The sequence below is a fragment of the Lygodium microphyllum genome, chromosome 16 (genome assembly GCF_053477565.2).
Source record: "Lygodium microphyllum isolate KBCC chromosome 16, Lygodium_microphyllum_v1.1.10, whole genome shotgun sequence".
Taxonomy (NCBI): domain Eukaryota; kingdom Viridiplantae; phylum Streptophyta; class Polypodiopsida; order Schizaeales; family Lygodiaceae; genus Lygodium; species Lygodium microphyllum.
This window is the reverse complement of record NC_141150.1, coordinates 70,381,304-70,409,135: the sequence shown is the minus strand read 5'-3', so window position 1 is coordinate 70,409,135 and position 27,832 is coordinate 70,381,304. Positions and strand designations below refer to the sequence as shown.

At 43.8% G+C, this 27,832-nt stretch overlaps 1 protein-coding gene and 1 pseudogene across 8 annotated transcripts in view; one reads left to right on the top strand and one right to left on the bottom strand.

Annotated features, from left to right (window-relative positions):
- The window catches only part of LOC148022963 (zinc finger C3H1 domain protein), a 70,346-nt gene that overhangs the window by 35,577 nt on the left and 6,937 nt on the right, over positions 1-27,832 (top strand). For 3 of the 8 annotated variants that reach the window (XM_087695901.1, XM_087695898.1, XM_087695904.1), the window contains exons 2-8: positions 12,843-13,098; positions 13,169-14,463; positions 14,544-16,503; positions 16,695-16,771; positions 16,884-17,972; positions 18,137-18,241; positions 19,502-19,627. In XM_087695901.1, coding sequence (XP_087552027.1) covers positions 12,843-13,098; positions 13,169-14,463; positions 14,544-16,503; positions 16,695-16,771; positions 16,884-17,972; positions 18,137-18,241; positions 19,502-19,627 — 4,908 coding nt within the window. Of the gene's footprint in view, positions 1-12,842; positions 13,099-13,168; positions 14,464-14,543; positions 16,504-16,694; positions 16,772-16,883; positions 17,973-18,092; positions 18,242-19,501; positions 19,628-27,832 lie in introns of those variants that run through there. The other 5 variants (XM_087695900.1, XM_087695905.1, XM_087695902.1 and 2 more) reach the window with 5 other exon arrangements.
- On the bottom strand, positions 1,824-3,047 carry LOC148022964 (uncharacterized; annotated as a pseudogene).

Sequence of the window (27,832 nt, the reverse complement as noted above, 5' to 3'; positions counted from 1 at the left end):
CGGGAGAAGCTTTTGGATGGGACCATTGATGTGGAGTATTGCAAGACGGAAGATAATCTTGCCAATTTGTTTACGAAGGCGTTTCCCCATGCTCTTCTTCAGAGCCATGCCAGATCCCCCAGTCTTCTGACCAGTCTAGGCTTTGAGAGGGGATGTTAGAGACATAGTTGCCAGGAGATTCCGAAACAACGAAACGGAAACGGGCGGGAAACGGTAGAAACAGAGTTTCGGTCCTGACAAGAAACGGTGAAAACAATTTAATGGGAAAAACATGTAAAATATAACAAACTAAATAGTTTCATTAACCTTTAACCATTGTATACAATTGACCATCCAAATCCAAAGCAAAGATGAATATCATTTGATTTCTCCCACGGGCCACTCGGCCCTCTAGAGTCTTCATAAGTTCATAGACTCTTAACTATAGTCCACAACAATCAATTATCAGAGAATACTAATCAAATTAAAGTTCAAGAGAGATTACGCAATACACATGCACTTGCCACTATCCATGTGTGTTTATATCATTTCAAAAAGAAGAGTACAAGATACTGTGAACATGTGCAATCATGCATGGATAGTGGATCATCAAAGCAAATTACCAAAAAGATAAAGAGTTAAGGCTCAAGCCTCGATACAATCATAAATAGCTGAAATGTTTGAAACATGTTTGGAATCTACACTCTAGAGTGACTACTCATCATCTTGATCCTCGTCCTCTGCATCACTAGCAGATGCACTAGAAGAAGTAGAATCTAACTCAGAGTGAGAGCTAGTAGAAGAGGGTGAGGCTGCAATTGTTGAAGTGCTGGCGCCATCCCGTCGCGAAGTGGCCCTCCGTGAAGCTCGTGTGCGATGGGCGCAGGTCACCAGTACATCATGTATACAAGCCTCTCAAGGCAGTCTAGGGAGGATGGGGGCAAGAAGACATGGAGGGGGGGGGGGGGTATATCGCCAGCTGGGGTTGCTTGCCTGCATTACGAAGAACAGACCCTGGCCGCCCCAAGTGCGTATGAAGTGACCTTGGAGCTCCCGATGAGCCCTGGACTCGCCCTGCACCTGATTCCATCGGCCGCGAAGGGAGTGGATGATGGAGGTCTAGAGCTCTGCTGAGCTGACATCTCCTCGTACAACATGGTGTAGATGTCCAACTTCTCACTAGGAATATTTGGTATGTCTTTCACCTTCTCTATGTCTACCTTGTCGACATTCACCTGGCGAGGTTCAGGAGAGGTAGAGGTATGCTCAAGAAGGCGAAGGTTGCAGTGACAAAAGACCAGCCATCCCGTGAGCTCAAACGATTCCTCCTCTTTGTATGGAAGAGGGCCCAAGTGCTCCAATTTCTTTCACATGGGCTTGAGCTGCAATCCTGTGAAAGAACTCGAATAGCAAGACGTTTCTGTCACGATCCACGAGAAGAGAAATTTCAGATTGCACAACATTTCTAATGCTCAATGTATGAATACTAAGTACTTAAAAGCTAGAGCCTCAGCCTAGAACTTGCTAGGGTAGGTGCAATTGCCCCATATTTCTCCCACCAAGACACAAGCTGCAACTGTATCTCTCGAAGTTGGGCTGTCGAGTGACCAAAAGAGAGGCTATGGTTACGAAACAGGAGAAGCTCATCTTCAGGCCTCGTGACCATCTGCAAATCTCCGTCTGCCCACTTCTCAAAGTACACTTCTGAATACCGCTCTCTAGCTCATCATCAGCAGACTAATCCTCACTACGCCATAGGGGATGCAATACATGTGGATAAACATAAATTTGCAAACCATAAATGATAATACATATTTGCATAAACCATAAAAATCACTTACTTTCTACGAGAAAGGCAAGGTATTGTTGTCCAAAGCCTCTCCAATCTTATCCATGTACTTATTGAGTAGCCCCATGGTGCTCCCCTCTATCAGTAATGTGCAATATAGAATAGATGGGCTGGATTGATTTCACTAAGGCTTCAGCCTCCTCCCACCATCCTTGATCCATTACCATCCATGAGAAAGATATGTGTTTTGCATCTTGGCTATCCTCCAAAGCACACCACTCTCGGGACACCACTATGCGTATCAAGTCCTTGCGCACTCGCACAAGCCTCTCCACAACAATAAACATATATGCAAACCTTGTGCTTGAGGGCTTGAGTAGCTCTAACTCACTGTGTGAACGGTAGATACTTTGCATCTTAGGCCGCTTTGTGACAAAATGCACCATGGACTTGGCTGTTGAAAAAATCTTGTCAACCCAATCTAACTTTTCCAAGTCCTCCATAAGCAAGTTCAAAGAATGAGAAGCACATGGGGTCCACCTTATCTTCGGAAACTCAGCCTCAAATATGCAACCCATGGAAACACAATTGGACCCATTGTTTGTGACTACTTGAACCGCATTATCTGCACCTATCTCCATGATTGCCTTGCGTATATGCTGCCAAATATATGAGCCAGTGACCATTGTGCAAGCCGCTGAAGCATCAATGGCCCTCAAGAACATTGTCCCCTTGCAAGAGGAGACTAGAATGTTATAAACACTTCGTCTACATACATCAGACCACCCATCACACAAGATCGTGCAACCATACTTCACCCAAGTGGCCTTCAATGGCTACAATTGAACCTCTATGCGGACTCTCTTATTTTTAAGCTCTCTTGTCCGAATACCCTCATACGATGGCCCTTCCCACTCACATCCAATGCGGTTGACAACCCTCATTGCTGATTTCCATCTCGGCGTGCGCAAGACATGGAAAGGAATGGCACACTAAATGAATAATCGAGTGAGCTCTCTAGTGGCCTTTGTAATGGCTTGCTTTTGAATACCCGCTTTGATACTAGCACCTGCAATGAACCTTTTGTTGCCTGAGGTGTCCTGCGTGCTCCACTAGTAGAACCCCCTGTATGTGCACCACTCATTGTGTCAGTCTCTGAAGCTCCTGTTCTCCTCTTTATAGGACCTCCTGTTGCTGAAATTTCATCATCTTTATGGTTTCCCTCTCTTGTACTAGATGCACTTGTAAGAGCCAAGCGGCTGAGCCTCCAATGCTCCATGGAAGCCTTAACATTAGTAGGCACATGTTGACATGGACCAATGTCTTTATTGGGCACATGGGCAAGATGATCTTTGATCCTTGTGGCTGCCCCTCCTCTTTGAATGCCGCAATAATTGCATTGCCACCGCTTGGAGCCACCACCACCTCCGTAAGCTTGAAGCACTGTGACATGACTTCATGCTTTATCCTTTGGGATGCTGATTATTCCCGAATCCCACGTGAATCTTGAGTTTGCTGCGTCGCGAGAGAGAGAGAGAGAGAGAGAGAGAGAGAGAGAGAGAGAGAGAGAGAGAGAGAGAGAGAGAGAGAGAGAGAGAGAGAGAGAGAGAGAGAGAGAGAGAGAGAGAGAGAGAGAGTTGTGCGGTCTCGGTCTTCCGCGAGCTCCTAGTGTGGCATCCGACTTGCACACGTACGGAAACACCATGGCTGGATTGGATTTGGCTTTTATCGACCAAACGGTAGCCGCCCTTGGTTCGGATTCGATATAGAGGAACCAGAGGATATGGTTCTGTGTACGGAGGAGATGCCCCTTGGTTCGGACTTCCAGCCTGCGGGCAAATGCTCCAAGCATACGTCAGAAGAGATAATGGATCATCAGGAATGTTCGTATGCTCAGGTTGCCTCTGACTCGGTGGATTCACAGGATATTTACTGGGAGCACTTACTGGAGTTTGCCAACACGCTGCTTGGCGAGTATGTCCAACACAATCATGCAGCGTTTTCTGACTTTGGAACTGACGATGTTCTGGAAGCCACGGTGGACTCGAAAAGTGTCTTGCGCTCTTTTTCGGTGTTTTACGACCGTGCTGTTATACTCTTCTTTACTGGTAGGATTCCAGTGCTTTCCCACATTCACTAGTGGCTGCATCATTTACTACAGGGGGAGTGTGTTGAGGAGATTTTTGTTGGGCCTCGAAATCTCTATGAGGTACTGTTGAAATCTGAGACGCATCGGGTTGAGCTTCTGTCTAAACTGCCATTGTTCTTTGATCGCCGTTTGGTCCATGTTGTGCCATGGCGCCCTATGGCAGACATTTCAGCGCGTCCTTCAACGTGAATGCCCGGTGTGGGTTGAAGTGGAAAATTGCTCGGCTGTCTATTGGCCGTTGTTAAAGGATGCCATGGCCGTTGTGGGAACTGTTATGGTCCCCCCGAGCCTAAGGGCCATGAATCGCAACCGTTTGTGTATGTTATGGGACACTGCTAGGAAAAGGCCTGCATGGCTTTGTATTAATTGCTCTGGCATGCATCCTTTGCACTTTCGTTTGAAATGGGGCAACTTTGCAGGACACTGCCTTTCGTATGGAAAATTGGGGCATTTTATGGCCGAATGCCTAGATAAGAAACCATCTTTAGATGATGAGCATGTTGCGTTGCCAATGGAAGACATGGTGCTTGATGCTTCGTCCCAGCATGCACCCCAGCCACATAAAGTTGTGGATAAAGGTAAACAACCTGCTTTGGGTTTGGATTCCCGTGGCAATGACTTGGTAGAGGCACGTCGTAGAAAAGGTTAAATCAAGGCAAGTGGTGCCTCGTTCTTGATTTTCTTTTTGAATACACATGAAGATAGCCACGTGGAATGTGCGAGGCATTTGTTCTCGCCATAAGCAACATGCCATGTGGACTGTATTGCATGAGAATCAATGGGATGTCTTGTGTGCGGTAGAGCACAAGAGTCACGGTGAAGCAGGAAAAGTTGTGGATTGCCATGGGTTTCGCTTATTTTATGCAACGACACCCACCGGGCATTATTCTGGTGTGCTTATGATTGTACATGAGAAATATCAGCCGGTTCTTATTAAAAATGATGTACATGGCCGCTTTGTGGTGGTTGAAGTTTTATTTGAAGGAGAAATCTTATGGTTGTTGGGCCTATATGCTCTGAATGATCCTTTATCCCGCCGGGATCTTTGGAATACCTTGAAGACCTCCTTGTCACTTGGCAGACGGGGTTTTTTTAATGGGGGATTTTAATATGTGTGTTGATTCTTCACAATCCACTTAAGGGCATTCGGTGATGGACGCTCTGGAAAGTCGGGTGTGGAATGTGTTTGCTCTTGCCGTGCTTAAGCAAGATCTATGGTCATGGCTACACTCTTCTTCTACAGGGTTTACTTTCCATTCGACGCAGTATGCCACTACACGGTCGTGGTTGGACCGAATGTACATGATGCAGGATGATGATTTTCTTCCTGAGATGCTGGAAATGACAGTCTTGCAGCAATATGCCTTGTCGGACCATTTCCCTCTCCAGCTTAAGATACTTGTACAACCCATTGCACCTTTTATGCAACTGCTGATAGACTCCCTTTACGTTTCAACTCCTCTTTTTTGAAGCATTCGCTCTTTCGGGGCTATATGTAGCAATTGATTGATAGATTTTTATTGGACTTCGCCTCTGAGGGCACTGCTTCCTTTGAACGATTGCTCTCTAATGTGTAGCGGATAGCTCGGCAGTATGGGATCCACCATGCCTCTCTTTGTCGGCGGTGTCGACATGCAGCGGAGGACTTATTGGCTTTGGTTCGTTCTCTACTCTGGTAGACACTTCAGATGATGAATTTCTGCTGTCACTGGCAATGCGTTTGGCTGATCTTATTAAAGAGTTTCAGCTGAAATCTTATCAGCAGGCCAAATTACAAAAGTTGACTGAGAATTTGCAAGATAGTGCTTGTCAAACTCATAAGTTCTTTCGCGCGTTGCATGCCTCTTCGGCTCGAGAAAATATGACTAGACTCCAGAATTTAGAGGGTCAAATGGTCATTGACCCTCAGACTATTGTTAATATGTGCATGAATTATTTTCTGGAGCTTCTTGCTTCTTCTCAGTCACCTTCTGACCAGGTTACGCATGCACGTTCAGTCTTCTATGATCTGGTCCGACAGCAGGTTCCACTTGATATGCAAACTACTTTGGAGTCTGATATTTGTGAGGAGGAGGTTATGGATGTTTTGTTGTGCCTGCCTAAGGATAAAAGTTCCGGTTGGGATGGTCTCACCAATGAGTTCTTTGAGAGCGCTGTTACCCAACTGGTGAAGCCATTGACGGCTATGTTTCAGCAGGTTTGGGAAACGGGGTTCATGCCTTCCTCATGGAAAGAAGGGCTTATCAAATTGCTTCCAAAGGTTCCTTCGCCGTCAATGTTGCAATATTGGAGACCAATCTCTTTGATGGGTTTGATGTATAAAATCTTTTTCAAAGTGCTGGCGAATCGGCTCCACAAACATCTTCCGGCCATTGTGCATCCTCTTCAATATGGTTTCATTAAGGGCCGCAACATTCTGCATAATATCTTAAATGTGCAAATGGCTATTGACTATGCAAGGCACTCTAGTCAGGAAGTGGTATTGATCCAATTGGATCTGGAAAAGGCGTTTGACTATTTAGACTGGTCTTTCATTGTAGAACTTATGTCTACGATGGGCTTTGGCACTCGGATGTCTCGCTTGATCTACACCATTAGTGCGGCGGCCTTTTCGCGAGTTATGCTAAATGGTGGTGTTACAGAGCCCTTTGTCCTGGCACGTTCTGTGAGACAGGGTTGTCCTTTGAGTCCTCTCTTCTTTGCCCTGGCGACTCATTCGGTTTTGTCGATGTTAGCCTCCATGGCAGCTTTTGCTCAGTTGGCCGGACTGTCTCTTCCTTTTGGTCAGCAGTTCGTTAGTCAATCTTTGGCAGATGACAGTTTTATGATTTTACGTGCAGACAAGGACAATATTCGCAAGGCAATAGATGTCTGGACGCTCTTTGGTCAGGCTTCTGGTCTTCGTATCAATACTTTCAAATCGGCCCTTCTCAGTTGTACGGAGTCGGATTTACGGTCATTGGGCTGGCAGGGACAGGTTGTGCCCCGTGATTCCATTGTCAGGCATCTTGGGTACCCTTTGGGTGTTGATGTTCGGTCAAAACAACTACTACAGTGGATTTCACAGAAATTGGCAGCGAAGTTTCTCTATTGGAAGTCGCAAGCTTGGCCCTTCCATGCTTCGCCTCAAAGTGGCTCAAACAATTATGCTGCCAATGCTCACATATTTCTTACCATTGCTGCCTTGGTCTCCTACTACTTTGAATGCTCTCATCCGGCCCATTCGTTTCATGTTATGGAAGAAGGATTCATTGCATGCCGGTATTTCGTGGATTTCGTGGTCGCAAACATGTACACCCAAACGCTTGGGTGGTGGGGCTATTTTGGATGCCAAAACTCATATGCTGGCACTTTGTTGGTTTCTTTTTCGTGCCATGTGTATGGAGCATTACCCGTGGGCCGCTATAGCCCGTTATTTTCTTGAGGACCGCAGGCTTCTGCATGGGAATACACAAATTCGAGGCTCGTGGTGGCATGTGCTTAATGCGGACTCTCGGTTTTCAAGTCCTTCCTCATCTCTGCTTGTTCATTTGGTCGGCTCCTGGCAATTGGTTCTTTAGAAGGCGCGTTGGTCTCCAGCGGAGGACCGCGTAAATACTAACTCTTTTCAACTGGAATTGTTGGCAGCCTCGAGATTACTTTCATGGGAAGGCAAACAGGAGCTTAGACCAAAATTTAACCGCATGGCCCGTTTGGGCTTGACCTCAGTTGCAGATGCCACCCTTGCCAGTCGTAATGTCTTCATATCATTTCTTACTGCCAAGAGGCTTTTCCGAATCCCTCGTGGATACCATGATTTATGGGAACAGCTTTTGTTAGTGCTCCAGAGCAGGCAACCCTTTCCTGCCCTTGCTGTGGATCACCCTTGGCAGGATTGGGTCCTTGTAGGTCAGTTAAATTTGGAAAAGGCCTCGGCTAACCAGGTGTACCATCTTCTAATTAAAGATCATCAATGGCTGGTCACTAAAGCTAATACTGTATGGGGGTTGAGGAAATCTCAGTCATGGTGGAAGGCAACTGTGATGGAGGGCTGGGTGAACAAGACACCTTTCAAATGCAAGGTCTTTCTTTGGAGGGTAATGATTGGTGGTCTTCCTCTTGCCTCGGCCCTTTTCAAGCGTCGAATCTCTAACGGCAACTGTTTCTTCTGCACCACTGCTGTGGAATCGGCCCGTCACCGATTTATCTCTTGCCCTCTCGCTAAGAAAATCTGGTCGCTTTTGTCAGCGGTTTGGCGAGTTGTGGTTGGTTTCTCAATGAGTCCTTTCGATTGGGTTTTTGTACGCCCAAAATACCCCGCACCGGCACAGTTGCATATGAAGACCTTGTTTCATTTTCTCAGATACTGGGGATGCTGGCATAATTGGACTACTCGAAATGCCTTTCTTTTTGATTCTGCCTCTAATGTTCCGGGACACATTGCCAGCCTTAAAAGCCTCTTGCTTTGGCAGATAGATCTCATTCGGCACTCTGACGTGCTCCCTCGGGAAGACTTGCTTCCTTGGCATAGAGCAATTTCCTCTGTGTCTTTGCCATGACTTGTGTATCTCAATTCGTGTTTTGTACTGACAAGTTCACACACGGTGGCTTAGAGCCATCGTGCATCTTGTAATCATGTAACCTTGTACCTTTTTTTCATAATTAATACAATTACCTTTTACGAGAGAGAGAGAGAGAGAGAGAGAGAGAGAGAGAGAGAGAGAGAGAGAGAGAGAGAGAGCAACTTGCAAGTGCCAAGGCCCAGACTCTAGTGCCCACAATTGTGTGTGCATTGTGTGTCTAGAGAGAGAGAGAGAGAGAGAGAGAGAGAGAGAGAGAGAGAGAGAGAGAGACTTGCAAGGGCCAAGGCCCAAACTCCAGTGCCCACAATTGTGTGTGCACTGTGTGTGTGTGAGTCTAGAGAGAGAGAGAGAGAGAGAGAGAGAGGCTAGAGCTCGGGAGGGACTCGTGAGAGAGAGAGAGAGAGAGAGCAGGCCAAAACGTAGGTGTGTGCAGAGCCCATGGCTGCCGGCAGCATTCGAGAAACGAGCATGCATAGGTTGCAGCAATTTTCAAATCGGGGCTCTTGTTTTTTCACGTGGGGGCTCAAAAACGTAGGGAAAAATCGCCTAAAAAGGCCTGCAAAGAATGCGTTGAAAAGTCAAAAAAGGGGGGGGGGGATCAGAAACGGCATTTCTACGTAGCAGAAACGGCAAGAAACGGTATGCCGTTTCTGAGGGCCAGAAACGGCGTTTCGTGCAACCATGGAACTTAGAGAGTCATTTCTTGGACAACGTAGAGTGCCACGTCAGAGTCATTTCTTGGACAGCGCAAAGTGCCACATCAGCAATACGGACAGCATAGGAGCCATGTTAGCATGACATGTCAGTAGCTACGTTAGCAGTCTGTGCAGGTGCCACGTGGCAGCCTGCAGTCGGCTAGGTGTAAAGAAAAATACCCTAACACAGAAGCATAAACAGAAACCGTACGACAAAGCACAGACTGATAAAAAGAACACAGTTAGGGTTAGGGTTAGAGTAACTCAGAGACAATGAACACAATAAATAGATGAAATGATATGACTACTAATAATACGATGCTCATGCAGCAAACATACTATGCAGTGAATGAATACTGAGCCTTGAACTCCTGTATCTCTAGGATCAAGGCAGGGGTAATGAGCTGGTGAGTGTGTCGTACTCTGAATGGATCCCGAATTGCAGCAAGGCAGCCTCTGGATGTCGAACACTAGCAAACACAGTAGTGAGAAGCTGGATCTGATGCAGACAGCAGTGAGGAGAGAGAAAGAGTAAAAATGGAGCCTGCAGGAGAAAGACTAAAAACGCAGGCAGGACAGCCTGCAAGAGGGAGAAAGACTAAAAATGGAGCCTGTAGGAGAGAGAAAGACTAAAAACGCAGGCAAGACAGCCTGCAGGAGAGAGAAAGACTGAAAACGTAGGCAGGATAGCCTGCAGGAGAGAGAAAGACTGCAGCGATTGCAGACAGGAGAGAGAAAACTGTCAGGGCGGCAGCTGGAGCCTGCAAACGCAGCAGTTTGCTGGCGTGGCAGGCTGTACGACAGCAGTTCAGATGAACAGCAGTCAGTCGCCAGGCATAAGTAGCAGCAATGTGGAGGGCTGGAAACAGGTGCCAGACTGTAGGGAACACTGATGGACAGCAAGGGCTGAGATGTCCTCTGTGATTGGGGTGTGGGCAGCAAGCTGGTAATACCTGAAACCTGCAAAAACGAGATTGTGAAAGAGTGGAGGGTTGGTTGCCAATTTATAGAAAATTAGGGTTTTAGATCCTTTCCCACTTAACTTTCTTGATCCGCTCCTCATTTTAGGGTTTTGGCTAAAATAAGCCTAAAATAAGCATGTTTTGGGGCTGTTTAAGTGGCTAAGTGCATTTCTTAGCACAACACCAGGCTGTGCAGCCGGATAGATTTTCTGTCAGTAGCCGACCTGGTCATTTTTGGTGTTTTCTTGCTTGCTATTTATAGCAGTCCTCTAGCACATTGTGTACACATTCTGATTTGACATCTGACAGAGACGGTCTACTAAGACTGATAGCACGTGGGCTGACGGAGATTGAGGTTCTCAAGGTGGAGACACACACAGATATTTTCTCTGCACCCGTGTATATTTATGCACTCCTATACAGCATGCTACACTGCAGATTTTCTGCGTTTCACTGTCTCCCCTCTCTCTCTCTCTCTCTCCTCTCTGTGTTCACTCTCTCAGTCTTTGTCCTACACTTCTGCATCGCTGTACCTGGCAGACGTGGTTGGAGCTTTTGCTGTTGTACAAGGAATCTTCCCCCATGTGTGCTGTGACCCTTGAGCTGTAGGACACCATTGAGTCATTTTTGCTCCGTGTTACATAGGTACAAGACTAGCCTTGACACATGTTGAAACCAGCCTTTCTTCTGTGGATAGGTGGTAGTTTCTTGATTAGAACTTCGTTACAACATCAACATTTATTACAAAACTGAGAAATGCAAATTAACTCACAATCTTGGACATTCGGTATTTCTTTAACTTAATTGAAGAAGTTGATGTACAATGGGTTTTTTTGAATCCCTTTCGGTATTCCAACTTCCCTTGTTGTCCAAACCGACTAGCAAGTCTTCAATTTTATTTGCCCCTTGATTTGGCAGTCAATTGTCCTTCATATGCTCTGATTGATATGGAAAATGCCCCAATTTCATGGATTTACTGTTACTGGTCCCTTCTCTTGAATTTGGCCGAAAACAGATTCAGCCTTGTTGAATCCAAGTTTTGGAGCTTCTAATTTTTGGCACGCTTCCTGAAGTTGCTGCTAAACCCTAATTTTTGTTTGCAGATTAGGATTTATAATAGAGAAATTTGAAATTTTTTAGCCTTTGGTGATCTTAATGTTATAATATTTGGAGCAAGGTTGTAGAAAGATTGGGAGATGAGAGATAATGTTGTGGAGAGAGAAAATTTAGACTTTCTTTACGAAGAATTGAAGAAAATTAATCATTTGCTGCTGTTGCTTTGTCAAACAGCCATGGAAGCTATCATGTGCAGCTTCAGACCACTAGACAGATTGCTATCCCATCCTATATGCTATCATCTGCACTAGAAGGACCTTGGGCTACTGTCACCTGTGCTCTTGGAGGGCTCCAAAGTACTGTCACATGTTGTAGGACTGATCCTTGGTGGCTGCAAATCATATTAGCAATCTCTCCTTGATCTCTAATAGCTTCCTTCTCTCTCACAATGGTTGGAATAGGCTCCACCAGTCCCTAAAAATGTTTTTTCCACTTGCACAAGCAAGTTTTGCCAAGTGGCAGGGTTTTGATCATGAAGATGACAGATGTGCGAAAGCTTTTCTGGTGAGAGGCTTTGCATTATAGCAGGAACATGTAAAAAAGAAGAACCACTCTGAATATATTGAAACAGAGATACTGTTTGGCCATGTGGTGGCCTTTGACAGGGTGGCAAGTCCAGCTACGTGTTGCAGCACATGGCTTGTGTGACATCCTCAACTTTCTCCTTCACCACCAAGTGAAGATTGGAAGCAGATAACTGAGATCATGTGATGAAGGTCAGTGCAAGTCTGCTTTAGATTTGCAGCTAAACTATGGAAAATGTGGAGGTTTTACATGAACACATGAAGATGAAAGAATCAGAGGGAGGAAAAGAAAGACACTTCTTTTTTGGGTGCAAAATTCACCATTTAAATGTTGCAACGAAAGGACGGTTTATTTTTTTGTCATTGGGCTTTAAATGTCTAGAGCTGTGTGGTAATGATTGTAGCTGATGAGAAGAGAAAGGCTGTAGATAGAAGCTCTGATGAAGAGGAAGAGGAGCTGGGGGATGCAGGAGGGACAGAGAGACGGTAGGAGGGGCTGAATACCAGATAATGCAGAAGAAGAGGAGGTGGGAGATTGAGAAGAATTGCATTTGCAATTACATTACCAGATTATCGTTGATGCAGAAGAAGAGGAAGTGGGAGATAGAGAAGAATTGGATTAACACTTACGTTACTAAATATAATCTGGGTGATAGAAAAAGGCAAAGTGGCATCCACTTGGCTTGTGCATTTTAACAAATTTAAGTAGATGTAATTGAACAAATGACCGACTCACATCATGGCACCATCCTTTAAGCATTGGCCCAGCAAATATTTATAACAAATTATAGCTGCTAATCTGCCCAGAACATCCTGAAGGCCTTAATTGTGTTTCCAACTTTCCAGGCTTTGCAATCTGGTTTGGATATTCCCAGTATGTTCCACCTGGGAGTGTTTAGCTATCTTACCTCTTTGGCTCCTTTGCTTTAAATGCTGCTCTGTTTCTCTTTCCTCTCTCTGCTTTTTTGGTTGGACTTAGAGATATATTTTTGCTTAATCTCTTGTTCTTGTGGTAAAAGAACGTTGTCATAACAAAAATGGAATGCTAATCTAATTGTGTTTTTAGGCATCACAATCTGGTTTGGCTATTCCCAATACACACTCCCCAGGAGGAGTTTTGTCAACTTCAAATACAACACAAGGGAGTAGCATTCCTGTAAGTGGAGATTCTGGTGTACAACGATCTGTAACTGTAGAGGTACCTGCCAATATAGATGTTTCAAATACAGTTTCTGGTTCTTCTGGCTTGTTGAGGCCTCCATCAATCAGCGAAATGTCCATGCCGAAAGTTTCTCAACCAGCCAGAAGAAGTGATGAAAATGGTAAGCCTTTATCATCACATTGATTTTAAGTTCTTCTAACTTGTATACTAAGTTTCTTTTGTGGATGCAGTTTCTCAATCTGCAACAAGGAGTCCAACTCCAGTTACAGCAACTTCCCAGAGTGTTTTGAAGCCTCTGAGTTCTCCAATTGCATTGCCTACATCTGCAGCTGGTTTACGCAAAGAAGCAGATGCATTCCTAGCGAGTTTGAACATTCCAGTTGCTTCAACTGTCCCTAATACTGGTGGTTTTACTGCTGAGGGAAATAGCTCTCTTGTTATTAAATTCTCTGATGATGATAGCGACAGTGATGGAGAGCAACAAGGTCAGGCTGTCAGGAACAATTCTACAAATAAGAAGGGGGTTTTGAATGGTTTAACAAATGGAAATGGTAATGGCAGTCAGCAGATGAGTTTGTCCAGTCAAACCACAGGTGATTTAAAATCTGAAATTGATCGTGTCAAGAGACAGATTGCAGCAATTGAGAGCTCAAAAGGAAAGTCTAGTTCTGCAACATCAAGGTTTTCAAGGTTGAGTTCTGCTACTGGATTGCAGCCAGTTACTGCACGCACATCTGTCAATCCACGAAAGATTCCAGTGGATCTAGAGAACTTAAGGAAGCAAATTGCTGCCAAAGAGAGTGAGCTACAGCTACGGAAGCAGAACGGCATCAGGGAACTGATGATTGGAGAGCCTACTCCAGGTAGCACCTGCATAGCTAATACCAGTTCAGGTTCATTGCCCTTGCCCAAGTCTGATGGTGTTGTGAAGTCTGACAGAATCATGAACAGGGCTACTTCTGCATCAAATGCTACTCTGGTGACTGGTGATGCAACCTTACACCCACTGAAGCTGATACCAGTACAGAAGTTGGAGAAACTTGCTTGTAAACAGGAGCGAAGTAACGTTCCTAATATAATAGGACAATTTTCAACAAGAGTTTCAACAACTCAAGGTTATGGAATGGCTGGGGTGGTTCAAGCCTTACAAAACACTGAGTTTTCAAGGCTAGTTGATCCAGATTCGAGTAGGAAAGGCCTAGCTAGGCCCCAAAGTAAAGATACCTTAGATAAGGACAAGAATGGGGATGTTGGCAAAATGAATTTCACTCCAAAGCGTAAACGTGATGAGTCTGAGCAAGTCAACAATTGTGCAGTTTTGTTGCGTGACATTGAGAGGGTTAAGAAACAGAAAACAAAGAACTCTCTTGCTCAATCACAGCCATCTGTCACAGAAGGCCAGGTAATGGCAGGTGTGCGGAAAGGAGAAAAACCTACAGCATCCTTTTTAAATGATCAATTGGTTATGGATGCAGAAGCAGCTGCTTCACTGAGGGTCCAAGACAATTCTATGGAAACAATGCAGGTAAATTAATTCCCATGTTGAGAAAAAGAAACAGTCTGTGCAACATATATAAATTGTTTTGACTTTGTTTGTGTGAACAGGAATCTCAAATGTCAATGCCAGTACTCCTAAAATGTCAAGTTGAAAAGGGGAGCCTGAATGCAGTTTCAAAGAGTGATCTTGGATCTGTCCCTTCTGCTGCTTCTCCTGCAAGGGTTGGTGAAGATGCAATTGCAGTCAATGTGTCTAATTTAGGAGAGCAAAGTAAGAGTTCTCTCTCTCTTTATTCAATGCCTGCAAATCTGAGCAGTGTTGAGATCAAACTGCCTACAGATCAGGTCATGCAAGTCAATAATATGACACCTCTTGGCAATCTTGAAGAATCAGTCACTTCTGACACGAACAAGGACGAGCATGCAACAGTACTCATATCAGGCAATCATGAAGACCTGGTTACTTCCGACATTGACAAACACCCTAGTGTAACCAATACTCCTGTTGGGAGTGCTTCGAGGACCCTCATTGAGAAGCATGGCGATTCTGCTATTATTGGAGGGAGTAGCAAAGGCATTCAAGGAGTTCTTGTTGGTGGTACTTCATGTTCAAGTGTTCCGGTATGGAACCTGGAAAATCAATTGCACTACTCAAATATGTCACTATTTCATGATATTTCAGAACAAAGCTTAAAACTTGGGTGTGATACGCTTCGTAGATGGCGTGAAGAGGAAATTCTTGTTGACAAGCAGCTAGAAGAGGCTCAGCAAAATCGTCGCAAATGTGAGGTTCGAGAACGACTGGCTAGGAGGCATTATCAGGAGGCACAGGAAGCACTCCTTTCTGCTAACTCTCTTTGTGATGTGCTCTATCAGAAGAGGGAAATGCTGGCTGCTAGAATTAAAGCTGCACAAGCACAATATCTCTCTTCGAACAAAGCTTCCTTTTTGTCACATGTACATAATGATGAAGGGATCTTAATGAATGCTAGTTCTCCTAGTTATTCATCAGGAAGAACTTTAAACATCGGAGCATCATCCTTGTTGGTCAGAGATCAGACAGTTGTCAATTTGCAAATTAGTAGCAGAGCCAGTGATGGTCATGTGACTAGAGATGCTGTGATGATGGATTTGGCAGTTCCTCAATTTGATAAAGGCTTGGTTTCAGGGGATCAAAATGTGACTGGTTCTGCACATAAATATCTAATAAATGAAAATTTAAGCCTGCATCGGCATGATCTAGGAGGCAATCGTGCATCACTTGACACAGCATTTAATGAACTTGAAGGGGACCATTTCATTCCTTCTACCAATGCCCTTATGGATGTGTTCGAAAGAGAGGCAAAGAAACAGAAGAGTGATGGGAATCAAAGTACTGGGGAAGGCAGCGGTTTTTTGCAAAGGAGCTTAACTATGGTTGTTGAAGGTTCCGAAGATCAAGATCAAACAGACTCTTGCGCCTTGAGTTATCCTCCTACAGGTTCTGAGACCATAGGTCCAGTAAGTGCATGCACTCTGAGTAGTGTACCCAAAGGTCCTGTCAATGTCAATTATTCAGAAGGTATAAGAGAGACTGACCTAAGTAAGCTGAGTAGGACTAGTCCTACATTGGACAAAGTTGTTCAGGCTCATCATGCTGAGAAACAGTCTCACCACGGTTTCAGTTCTGCTAGTTTTGCAACAGATCTGCAGAGAAATGTAGGTGAAAGAGTTCATGACTTACTTGGATCAAGCTCTAATGACAGAAATGAAGGTGCCGTATCAGAAAAGGAGATCCTTTTGACTCAAGAAAAGGATTTTGATGGTGGTGTAGCTGCCTCGTTCCATTCACAAATTATAAATTGTAACTCTGAATGTATTGTGACCAGCGCCACACAGCCCGAAGTGCTGGGAAATATTGAGAATCATAATCCTACTGGCATCCACCGATCATCTATAGCTGCAGACGCATCGGAGGAATGCTTCAGGGCTTGTTCTGTCATGCATGATGCGAGTATGCCTGACACTTTTGCTGGACCACGGCAGTCTCAGACAGAGACAGAAGATGTGAAATGTTTAGAAATTGACGGTATCCAGTCACAATCTACTTTTCTTTTCTCTTAAATTTATGTCCAAGTTTGTCATTGGCATTGTCCTTGCTTGTTGGTTAATAATTTTAAAATGCCAGGCTTCACTGTGAGATCTATTTGTGGAAAATTTGTTGCTGAAAGTTAATTGGTAGTACATGGCCGTTCAGTTCAAGTGTTTGCAATGTTGCAGGAAGAATCAAGGCATCATGTTTAAGTCAACAGACTGATTCGAAGGCATCCCTCAGTTACAGGGATGATTGCTCCCCAGTAAGAGATTAACATCTTACTCTAGCCACTCTGACTTGCAACAGTTTCTGTTGTTCCATTTTACTTGTTTGTAGTAGATTGGAATAATTTTAATGTAGTTGTCGAAATGCAGGATCATTGTGCTGTTGTAAGGATGAAGAATGCAGATGCTAGGTCTGTGAATGAAAACGGTTTTCATGGAGCTAGCATACAGCAACCAGACAATAGTTCCATCGATTTTATGAATTGGAGCAACTTGGGTGACAATGCCCATAATCGAAAAGTCTCTGATGTTCTCTATGATGTGCCTGCTGAAAATAGTATGCAATCAGTTCATTCATTGCAAGATCCAGAGCTAAGGGCTAGTCTCCCACCATTACACAAGGTGCAATTAGAGTCAGAGTCAGAACAAGGTTTTTTGAATGTACAGACTGTAGTGCCTTCTTCGCTTCTTTTGCCAGTGTTTAGTCAAAGAGACTTGAGTCTTTCTGAACATCTGTCTGACACAGAAGAGGAAAGTGTAGCCCATGAGGCTGATCACAATAATGTTGTTGCACCAGTGCGTTATGAGAGTCCTCTAAGGGGATTTCGGTCTCCTAGTCACTTTCGAGATGATTCCCATCTTTCTAGCAGCTTAAATACCTGGACATACGAGATTGATCCACACAAAGTATTGTGTAAATATGAACACCGGGGGAAATGCAATAATGAGGAGTGTGATTGGCAGCATAAAAGGGACTATTTGCCAGGTTCAAGCCATGCATCTGATCAGTTTCAAACTTCGACGAACTGTAATGACATAGAAGCCATGAAGAAACCTGGGACTGATCCCTTATATTCACCAGCAAGGTTGGAGGTGAAGAGGCAAGACGAACTGGAAGCTAATAATGCTGCTGCTTCACAAAAGTCAATGAAGTCTACATGGAGCGTCCATTTAATGAAAGTCCCTGTCTACCATATAGGTTCCTACTTGGTGAAGCTGGAGCACTGTACATCACCTCTTTCTCTCTTTACTTGTAAGCATCAGTCTGGATTCCGGCAGCCCTTTTCAATGTCCCTTCCTGTTCATCGACAGTTGCCTGTCGAATTGACAGCGTTGTCAGATGCATCTTTGCAGCCACAGATTTTGGGGAATGACTTCCCAAATTCTGGCAGTTTTCCAGTTGCCAGTAGGTTGCAGACTGAGGATGAGGTTGGTTTCCAAAATCAGATGTCACTTTTGGTGGGATACGCATCCTTGCTTACTAAGCTTTTAAATAATGCACTGTTATTTATTTTGTTGAGACACTTTATTTTTACAGTAGCTTGCTGAATTCCGAGACGTGTTGTGTTCTTTTTGTAGGTTTCTGTAAATATGGATTGCTCTACTGTTTCTGGTCTTTGCAGGGACATTATTTTGAGAGCTTGGAGGATGAAGATTTTATCCTAGAGGCAGCATTGAGCTTCATCGATTTTAATATCAATGTTATGAGTTCTGAAGCTTGTAAAAATGTAATTTCCAGCTTTTTAGTTGCGATGTCATTCCTCTATTCCTAGAGTTAAATTTTCATATTTGATTACCCCAACTGGATTATGAAGTGCACTCCTGTATGGCTGATATAGATACTCACACTTTATGGATCTTACTTTAATGAACACATTATATAACCTCAGTGGCTTTATGCCTTTGTCCCATTTTGTCTCCTTGATCCTGTTTCAATGCAAGCCATGTTTTTGCTATATGCAGCGTCCTTGTCTTGCCGTCTGTTGAGTCGTCCTCAGTTTAGGGCTTTTGGTTTTGGCCTTAGCTGACAAGTTTTCTTTCTCTCAATTCCATCTTATTGCTTAATTCTAAGTATTGCATGCAGATGATAGATGTCATACTCTGTCTCCACTCTTTGTGCTACGCATCCTGATAATTTTTGGTCTCACATCTGCAGTCATGAAAGCCCGAGGTAGGGAGGAGCTTAGCTTAAGTCACACTTCTGCTGGAGGGGTGATAATGAAAATTGAGGCTTCTCGGTTGTCATGCTGCCTGTATGCACAATACTGAAATAAAATTCTACCTTATTTTCAACGACTTGAGTAAGTCAAATTCTAAGGCTACCATCTAGCCATATGGCCCAGGTCGAGCCTTTATGCATGGATGACTTGAAGGTGCTGTTGGTTGGGATGTTTTCTCAAATGGATTCATCTGTGTGGGCGTGTGTGCGTGTGTTTTGGGAGGCAACTAAACGTTGCAACATGTTTAGAAAAAGTTCCCTTCTTTTGATCTAAAGTCTATAAAGATTATGGCATTTTCAAATTAAGATCTCGTGGTTTGTTCTTCTGAAGTTGATGGAAGGTTTCCCATTTGCTTTACAACTTCAAATTAGGACAGAGACAGGCACTTGCATTCAAAGATCTGTATTACGGATGAGCCCAATCATATGCTACATTGTCTGAATCCTCATAATGGCTGGTCAAGTACTTGGATTTTTTTTTTTTTTTGTAGGAACCTGAATTGTCCCTTGAGAGTGCTGTGGACAGTCCTCCAGCTAGATCAATTGCAGTGTTAACTTTTGGAACCCGCTAAAACCATTTTGATGAACTGAAGCCTCCTTTTGTTGCTTAAAATGCATGTTTCTGAGATGGTTTTGAAAATCTGTTTCTAAAACACACATCGAAAAGTGATTTCTAGGTGTCCCTAAAATGCTTCTGAGGCTGCTAGGAAAACTGAACCTGAAAGTCACCCAAACTGAATTTTTGGCTCGTTTCTAATCATTACTCCAGGCACTGTATATTCTTTCAAGAGGCTTGGAAGCAACGCCATCATCTGAGGCTTTATGGGTGGTTTATCTTCACCTGTTCTATGGCCAGGTGAAGAACATTCCAGGAGAGGATATGTTCTATCATGCGGTGAGCAGACTACATCTTTCAGATGAAAAGCTCGTGGAAGGTTTTTTTTCCCTGTTGTTGAATGACATAACCAGTTCAGTTGGAAAAGATTGTCATGAATTTCCTTATTGTGCAGTTAAATTTTCTTTGTCATGATGTGAATTGGTGTGTATATCTCAGGTGTATTTGTAGATCTGCTTCTTTTTAACTTGCTCTGACCTACCCTTATATCAATTTATCACATTAATACTTAGCATGTCTACAGGAACACACAGTTTCAAGCTATCAGGTTGCATACCCATTGTCTCCATGATCTTCTTGCTGTATAACACAAGATTTTGTACTCAACATGGGCTGTTCCTCCTCCTCCTCCTCCTCCTCCTCCTCCTCTTCCTCCTCCTCTTGTCTACAGGGACATTTAGTTTCAAAACCATCAGCTTGTGGATATGTTATACCAGGGATCTCTTTACAGTCTTCTTACCGTACAATTGTCTCCTCCTCCTCCTTCCCCTCATGTTGATGCTAGTGCTGTTCTTTCTCTCGCTGATGGTGTTTCTTCCTCTGTTACTCCTGCTAATTCTCCTGCCAATCCTTCTTGCCTTCTTGCTTTTCCTTCTCCTCCCCTTGTTCCTCCTTCCACCTTTCTTCATGACGCACGTTGTCTTCTCCAGTGTCCCTCCTTCCTCTTTTCTTCTTCTGGCTTCGTCTCAGCACCATCAGCAGCACCACCATTACTAGCAACTTTTCCTGATGGTTAACTCCCTTCTGAAACTACAGAAACTCAAAAACCTGTTTCTTATCATCATCTTCATCCTCAGCCAACGTTGTATCTGTAAATGAATTCCAATGAAATGCTGGAAAGGTGCCGAGTCTCTTCAGGCACCTTTCTGTTGCTACTGTCTACATAGTGTAAATAATGTCTTTAATTTCCATCGGGTTGTTGCTTATCTCCACCTTTTCTCTTCTTTTATGACCTGGTGTAGAAAGGATTTCAATCATCTCTACAACACCAAGGATCTCTGTTAGGGCTACATTTTCACCTCTATCATATAATTCTCAACCATTGAATTGTATGGAATTTGTCATTTGACCTGCACATTCATTTTATGAGACCTTTCTTGCAGTGTCATCACACCAAAATTTGTATTTAATCTCTAAAGATCACTGATAGCTAAAAAGAACTGCTCTCTTAACTAGAAGTCATGAATGTCACTTCCTTGCTTTACAGCCTTTAAGTATGCATATTTCAGGATTTAGGTATATCTTAAAGTATCCCTAAACTTACTGTTCTAGTTTAGCTTTGTGGACTGAACTTGCTTGATTGTGACTACAAAATCATGAGTTGGATCATTTTGTCTACCATTCTCGTATATTTGAATGACTTATTATCCACTCCTTCAAATGAAAATTGTTTCAGGTTCTTACCTAGTGGGAGGATTGTTGAAAGAAAGAATGGTATGCTTTGATACCATGTCAAGAGACGGTAGGGTTTGCGGGAGATAAATACAATGTATGATAAAGACTTAGACAAAGACACTTAGAAACACTAAAGAAGAAGATGAACATCGAATCATGCTGATACAATGGAGTGGAGCATGGAGAGTATGGCAGTCTTGGCTGATGAGGCGGCAATACCTAGAAGGGGTTTGCGTTGTGAGGGGAGCAAAATACTATCCTTCGGGCAAAGTTGTTGATGACAAGGAAAAAAACCACTCTATGGAGGGGGCAAAACGTTTTCCTTCGGTTAGTAGAATGCTAGATGAGACAATGGAACATGAAGTACAACAATAGAGGTAGTGAAGCGCAATCCTTGAGAGCTGTTGAAGATGAAGGATACTGAAATTTCTTTGGGATGATGGCTGCTATCAAGACATTTGTTGGGCAGCCCTTTAGGAGCGAAAGAAACACAAAAACGTCACTATTTGATGTAGGGCTGATAAAGAGGGTGTAACTTGTTGTAGATGACCTGAATGTGTTGCAAACATAGCCTTCATAAAGTGAACTGATGGTTGGTTGGGAATTGTTGTTGGTTTGTTGGGGTGACGTGGGAGCTTGAAACACAATAATGATGAGGATGATTTGTTGTACCAGTTCGAGGAGGAGTGAAACCAAATCAATGGAGATGATGAAGAATAGGATGCTAGGCTGTGGACTCAAAACACACAACAATTTAGAGGGTTTGGAGTTGATGATGATGTGAAGAAGACCTCTAGAATGAAATCGCTTGACTTGAATGTGCTGTAAACATTGCCTCCATAAAGTGAACTGATGGTTGGGAAGTGTTGCTTGTTTGTTGGGGTGGTGTGGGAGCTGGAAACGCAAAGTGATGATGAGGATGATATGTCGCACTAGTCCAAGGAGTGAAACCAGCGAACACAGCAATGGAAATGACGAAGAATAGGATGCCCGGCAATGGACTTAAAACACAGCAATCTAGAGGGTTTGGAGCTGATGGTGATGTGAAGAAGACCTCTAGAAGGAGATCACTTGCTAGTATATGGCATCAGTTGGACAGCACGAGGAACTGAGATATCCACTAGGATAGGGGTGTGGACAGCAATGGTAAGAGTGTTGAGGCTGAAGATGTGATGGGGGAATGATGAAAAATGAACGAGAGAGTAAGTGTGGAGCGATGATGGATGAATGCCCCTATTTATAGGCACATGAATCACTAAATTGTCTAGGGTGGTGCCTTGACTCTCTCAGATTGCACCTAGACACTAATAAACAAATAAAGCCTTCTTGGGGTTGTAGATGGAAACCAAAATAGGAATTTATGGAGTACAATGAACTTAAAGACTTTGTATCTCAACAAGGGGAGGGTAGGGAAAGGGGGGAGGGAGAAAGAGAGGGGAGGGAGGTTCGGGGGGGGGGGGGGGGGAGTTTTTTTTGTTTGGGTTGGGGTAGGAAGGGGAGGGGAGGGGAGGGGAGGGAAAGGGGGGAGGAAAAAAGAGAGGGGAGGGAGGTGTGGGGAAGGGAGGTTTTGGGTAGGTGTGGAGAGGGAGAGGGAGAGATTTGAGCAAAAGGGCTGCATACGAGGAGGGCAGGGCATATCTAGTCAATCATGCCCAAAACTGGCCAATTGGTTGGATGATTGCTAATAACGCTGCCAGAAATGGCTGATCTTCTCTACATGCTGCAGACCAGAGAAGATTGGAAAATGCAAATGTCGTTGGAGGTAGAGGAGCTGCAATAAGAGAGGAAGAAGGATGACCACAACCAATAAAGGACAAAGAATGATGACAATGGTGTAGTGATAAGCACAAGGAGGGAAGGGCATAAATAGTCAATGGGTCCAAAAAATGGCTGACCAGCCATTGATACTGGCTGGATCATTGCAAATACTGTTGCTAGAAGAATGGCCGATGTGCTCTACATGTTGTAGACTTGCAAAAAGTGACCGACCAGCAGCAGTAAATGTGCCGCCAGAAAGAGAAGTGCTATGTTGCATATAGCCGTGGGTGGTAATTAAGAGGTTTGAATTTTGAAAGGTCAAATGCAGCTGCCATTGAGTGTCCACGATGATGATAAACCTCTAGCTAATGACTTGGGATGAACAATTCTATCATAGACAAGAATAATCAACAAGGAGAGTGTTAGGGGTTGGAACGGTTTCCTTAGATTCTGGTAGAGGCTCACAATGTCACGAGGACATGAACTTTGGGATGCTCTAATCTTGTTGATAACATTTGATTAAGATATCAATTAAATGCGCAAGGTTGTTTAGCACATGTAATGCACATGGCAGTTGTTTCATGTTAACAAACCAAGGACCTTGAGGATGCAGGAAGTGTCAAAGGCAAAAGTTGTGATAAGTTATGCCAATTGGGTTTCGGTGGTCAGCTTGGTTTTAGTTTTGATCCTAGGACAATTGTTCGGCCAGTAAGTGTCAGTGTGACCAGGGACTAGCATTAACTAATTAATTAATACGAGTCTAAGAGTCAAAAAGAGTTTGGGACCACTCTAGGTTGCAAGTAGCCTAGCCAATTTAATTATGGATGGGCACACTTAATTTTGGGCAAGGTCTAAAGGGTTGAAATTAATTTTCAGGATTATTTAAATTTGAAAATGAATTAAATGATTGGATAATGCTGAAAAATGGGTTTTGAAGGCTACTACATGGCAAAAAATGCCCATGCTTATTGAGAAAACGTTTTTGGGGTGCTATCTTTGGTTGAGATGAGAGTTGGTCTGTGGTGCTATGATACAGAACAAATATCAAAGGAAGATGGGAGCCCTCTTGTAAAGAGCCCATACAACAAAGGCATTCCTACTAGTGATGTCATTTGGTGGTGCTGCCCTTTTCTGTTCATATAGGGTATCTGTTCTATCCTATTCTACTAATTCCTTGCAATGTTGGCCGTGAAGTAGTTAGAAACCCCAATCTGTTCAACCCTTATCAGAGAGCACAATTAAGCCTGCAAAAGCTAGTATCCTAATCTTAGAGCTCCCAACCTTACTGGAGCTCCAAAATTTGGTATCAATAACCAATTATTTTAGAATTTGATGTGTTAAGAGTCTGCTACTTGCCACATCAGCAGTGCCACATGGCAATTTCGCCACGTGGCAGCAATCACTGCATTAATGCAGTTGACCTGTCTTTTTTGGGCATTTTTCGAGGCATTCTTTTCAGCCTTTTTAAGGCTGAGTTTCCGGCAGACTTTATTACTTGTATGTGATAGATTTCAGCCTGCTGGTGATGGAGACAATACTCGGGCTGTCGAAGATCGAGGTGCTCAAGGCGGAGACATACACAAATACTCTCTTTGCGCCCGTGTATAATTCTGCATCCTTACACAACATTCTTCACTGCAGATTTTCTGCGTTTCAGTCTCTTTCACTCTCTCTCTTCTCTCTGCGTTCTCTCTTTGTCATGGTCATTTGCTTCCACATTGCATCACTTTGACATGGTATGAGAGTATTGAAGGACTGACCTAGGGTGGACCTATCTGAAGGAGAGTTTTCAGTACGACAAAGGCTGTATTTTCAGTGTTCAAGTTCAAGCAGGTGGGTTGCGTATCAAAACAAGGTTGAGGCGAGCATGGGCGTGCAAGAAAAGAGAGGATTTGCTGAAGTTGTTGCTGTTTTTTTGCTATTAGAGAAAGAAGAAGGCTGTGTTTTTTGCCTTCAAGTACAAATTTTACCTTTTCATCGCCTCCAGCGGCGTTGAAGAAGGTTTGGAAATCGGAGACAAGAGCCCTAGTAGGCTGCGTTTTCACAATTGCTGCGTTTTCACAATTGCTGCGTTTTCACAAATAGAGGGGGTTTCTTTTGCGTTTGTGTAGGCATTGCAAGCGAAGATGTCTACAGAGACTGATGTGGAGTTCCATGCGATCATTGACCGGAAGGTGCGTGTTCTACTAGCTTCTTCATCAGATCAGAAGCTTGATGGCGACAATTACTGTATCTGGCGAGTGATGATGTTGGCCATATTGGAGTCTTATGATTTGGTGGAGCTTGTGATGGAGGAGATCAACTGTCTCTCAATGAGAGATGAGTCAAAACTCTCTTCCATTGCTCGTGCGGAGTTGACCAAAGCTCCGTCTCATTGGGACAAACTGAATGCCAGGATCATAGAGACAGGGAACGGTCGTTCTGGCACATAGGAACGGATTAATGCGTTTTGGGAGGTTGGAGCCCAAGAAACGTTGGTAGAACGTTCCAACCCGTTCCCTCCTGTTCCGAGCCGTTCACTGCCCGTTCTAGGGCCGTTCCTTGTTTTGAACAGCCGTTCCAGCAATGGAAATTAGAAAAAAAAGGGTCATTTGTCGGCGCCCGTTTAGGATTGCAATTCACTGCGTGACGACTCCCGCCTCTCCTCTCTCGCCTGTCCCGCCTGCTTCGCCTACTGCTCCTGCCTGCCTTGCCTGTTGCTCTCGCTTGTTGCTCCCGCCTGCCTCGCTTACTGCTTCCGCCTGCCCCGGCTCTCCTACTTGCCTGGCCTGACTCCCACCCGCGATCAGGTGAGGAATCTCGTATCAAGCACCGACCAAAGGGTTTCTCTACTCAGTACTGATTTTTGTTTAGTAGGGCCATTATCTCCCCAAAATTTTGGGCATTTTGGATCAGCAGTAGGCAGTTGCTTCAAAATTTGGGGCTTTCTCAAGGATCGGGGCCCAAATTTGGCTGCAATATCCCCAAATTTGGGGCATTGGGATCCATCGTCCCAGCATATAAAAGAGCCCCCAAATTTGGGGCATTTTGAATCAATGATTGCCCCGAATTTGGGAGCTGAAAATGCGCCAAACTTTGGGGCATTTTCAGCAAGGGAATGCAGGTTGGAATCCCCCAAATTTGTTGCATTTTGAATCAGTCATTGCCCCAAATTTGGGAGCTGAAATACACCAAATTTTGGGGCATTTTCAGCAAGGGAATGCAGATTGGAATGCCCCAAATTTGTGGCATTTTTAGTAAAAGGAATGCAGGCTGAAGTAGCACCAAAGTTCGGGCATTTTTAGCAAAAATTTAACACTTGCTTGTTGAAATTTTGGTGCAAATTTTTGCAACTTCATTGAACTTTACTGATTATTTGTTACTTTTATATAGATGGCAGTGTTGACACCTATGGGATCTTCATCATCCTCAGCATGTACTTTGTCAACAACTAGATGAAGTCGAAGCACTACTTGGTCTCTTGGTCATGGTGGGATGAGATAGATGCAAGGGTGCCATTGAGAGGTGGAGGGGCTTTCCCTTAGAAATGCGAACTTTGCTCTTATGCTCGCACTAGTGGGACTGATAAAGTGAGAGCCCATCTTCTACATGAGGAGGGGAAAGAGGTGTGTTTTTGCACTAATGTATCAATTGAGAAAAGGCAGGAGTTACTTGACCGCATAGCCACTTCTATGGGAAATTCACATGCCAGGAGGACGCCAAATATAGCAGTGGATCCGACAACATGGACTCCAAGGCCAGTAGGACATGGTGCTTCATGCACAAGACCACCAGGATTAGTGGCTACGTAGGCTTTTCGTGGGCCATCAGTGGTAGCAGGTCGTGGTGTTAGACAAAGTTCATTGTACACTTCATGGAAACCAAAGAAAAAAGAGGAAACAGATGCAGCAGTGATATACTTTTTTTACCATGCTCATATTGCATTCAAATCAGCTAGGTTACTTTATTTTTTAAATATGGTGGCAAAGATTGCAGAGTATGGATCCATATATAAGCCCCCTTCATCAGAAACTATCAAGACTACATTGCTTCAAAAGGAGAAAGCAGCCATAGAGATTGCAACAACAAATATTCGCAATCAATGGGCAAGAAATGGAGTGACATTGATAGCAGATGGATGGAGTGACACACGCCATAGGTTCATACATGGTGGTGTCGCATATACTCATGGGGATGTATACTTCATTGGTGGTCATGATGCTTTAGAGACTGGAAAGAGTGCAAATGTATTGGCATCTGAGTGATGCGAGGCAGTGCAGATTGTTGGGGCAGAAAATGTAGTGCAGTTTGTGGTAGATGGTGAACCTACAAACAGGGTAGCAGGAAACATTTTAATGGCAATGTATCCACATATCACCTTTAGTCCATGCATGGCGCATTGCTTGAATACCTTGTTGAAGGATATTGGGGGCTTGCCATGGATTGCATCTCTTGTTGCGAAAGGCAACAAGATTATCACATTTATATATAATCATCAGTACTTGCATACAGAGTTTTGCAAGAGAAGTGACAAAGAACTACTTAAATACTTGAATACACGATTTGCATATAACTTTCTTATGCTTGGTCGATTGTACTATTGCAAAGGTGCAATTAGGGAGCTATTTGCTAGTGATGAGTATGAAAATTGGATTGGGGCCACTACTACTGTTGTGTTATGTAATGCACGTGTCTCTGATAGAGATTTTTGGGATGAGGTGAATCGCACCAACCAAATGGTTGATCCTATTATGCACATGTTGAGGTTTGCAGATGGCATGGATCCATGCATTGGGAAGATCTATGAAGTTATGCATTGCATGATTGAGAGGTTGGAGAGTTTGGAACCAAATGCAAACAGGTATGAGCGGATCAAGGAGTTATGCATCAACAATTGGAATGAGTATGACTCTCCTATGCATGCTGCAGCATATGTGCTTGATTTTGAGTTTCAAGGAAAGATGTAAGAAAGAGACCTTGAGGTGGTTAAGGCTTGGAATACATTGATTGCAAGGCTTTATCCTAGCCGTGAAATGCAACGCAAAATTAAAAATCAGCTCTCTGTGTATTGGT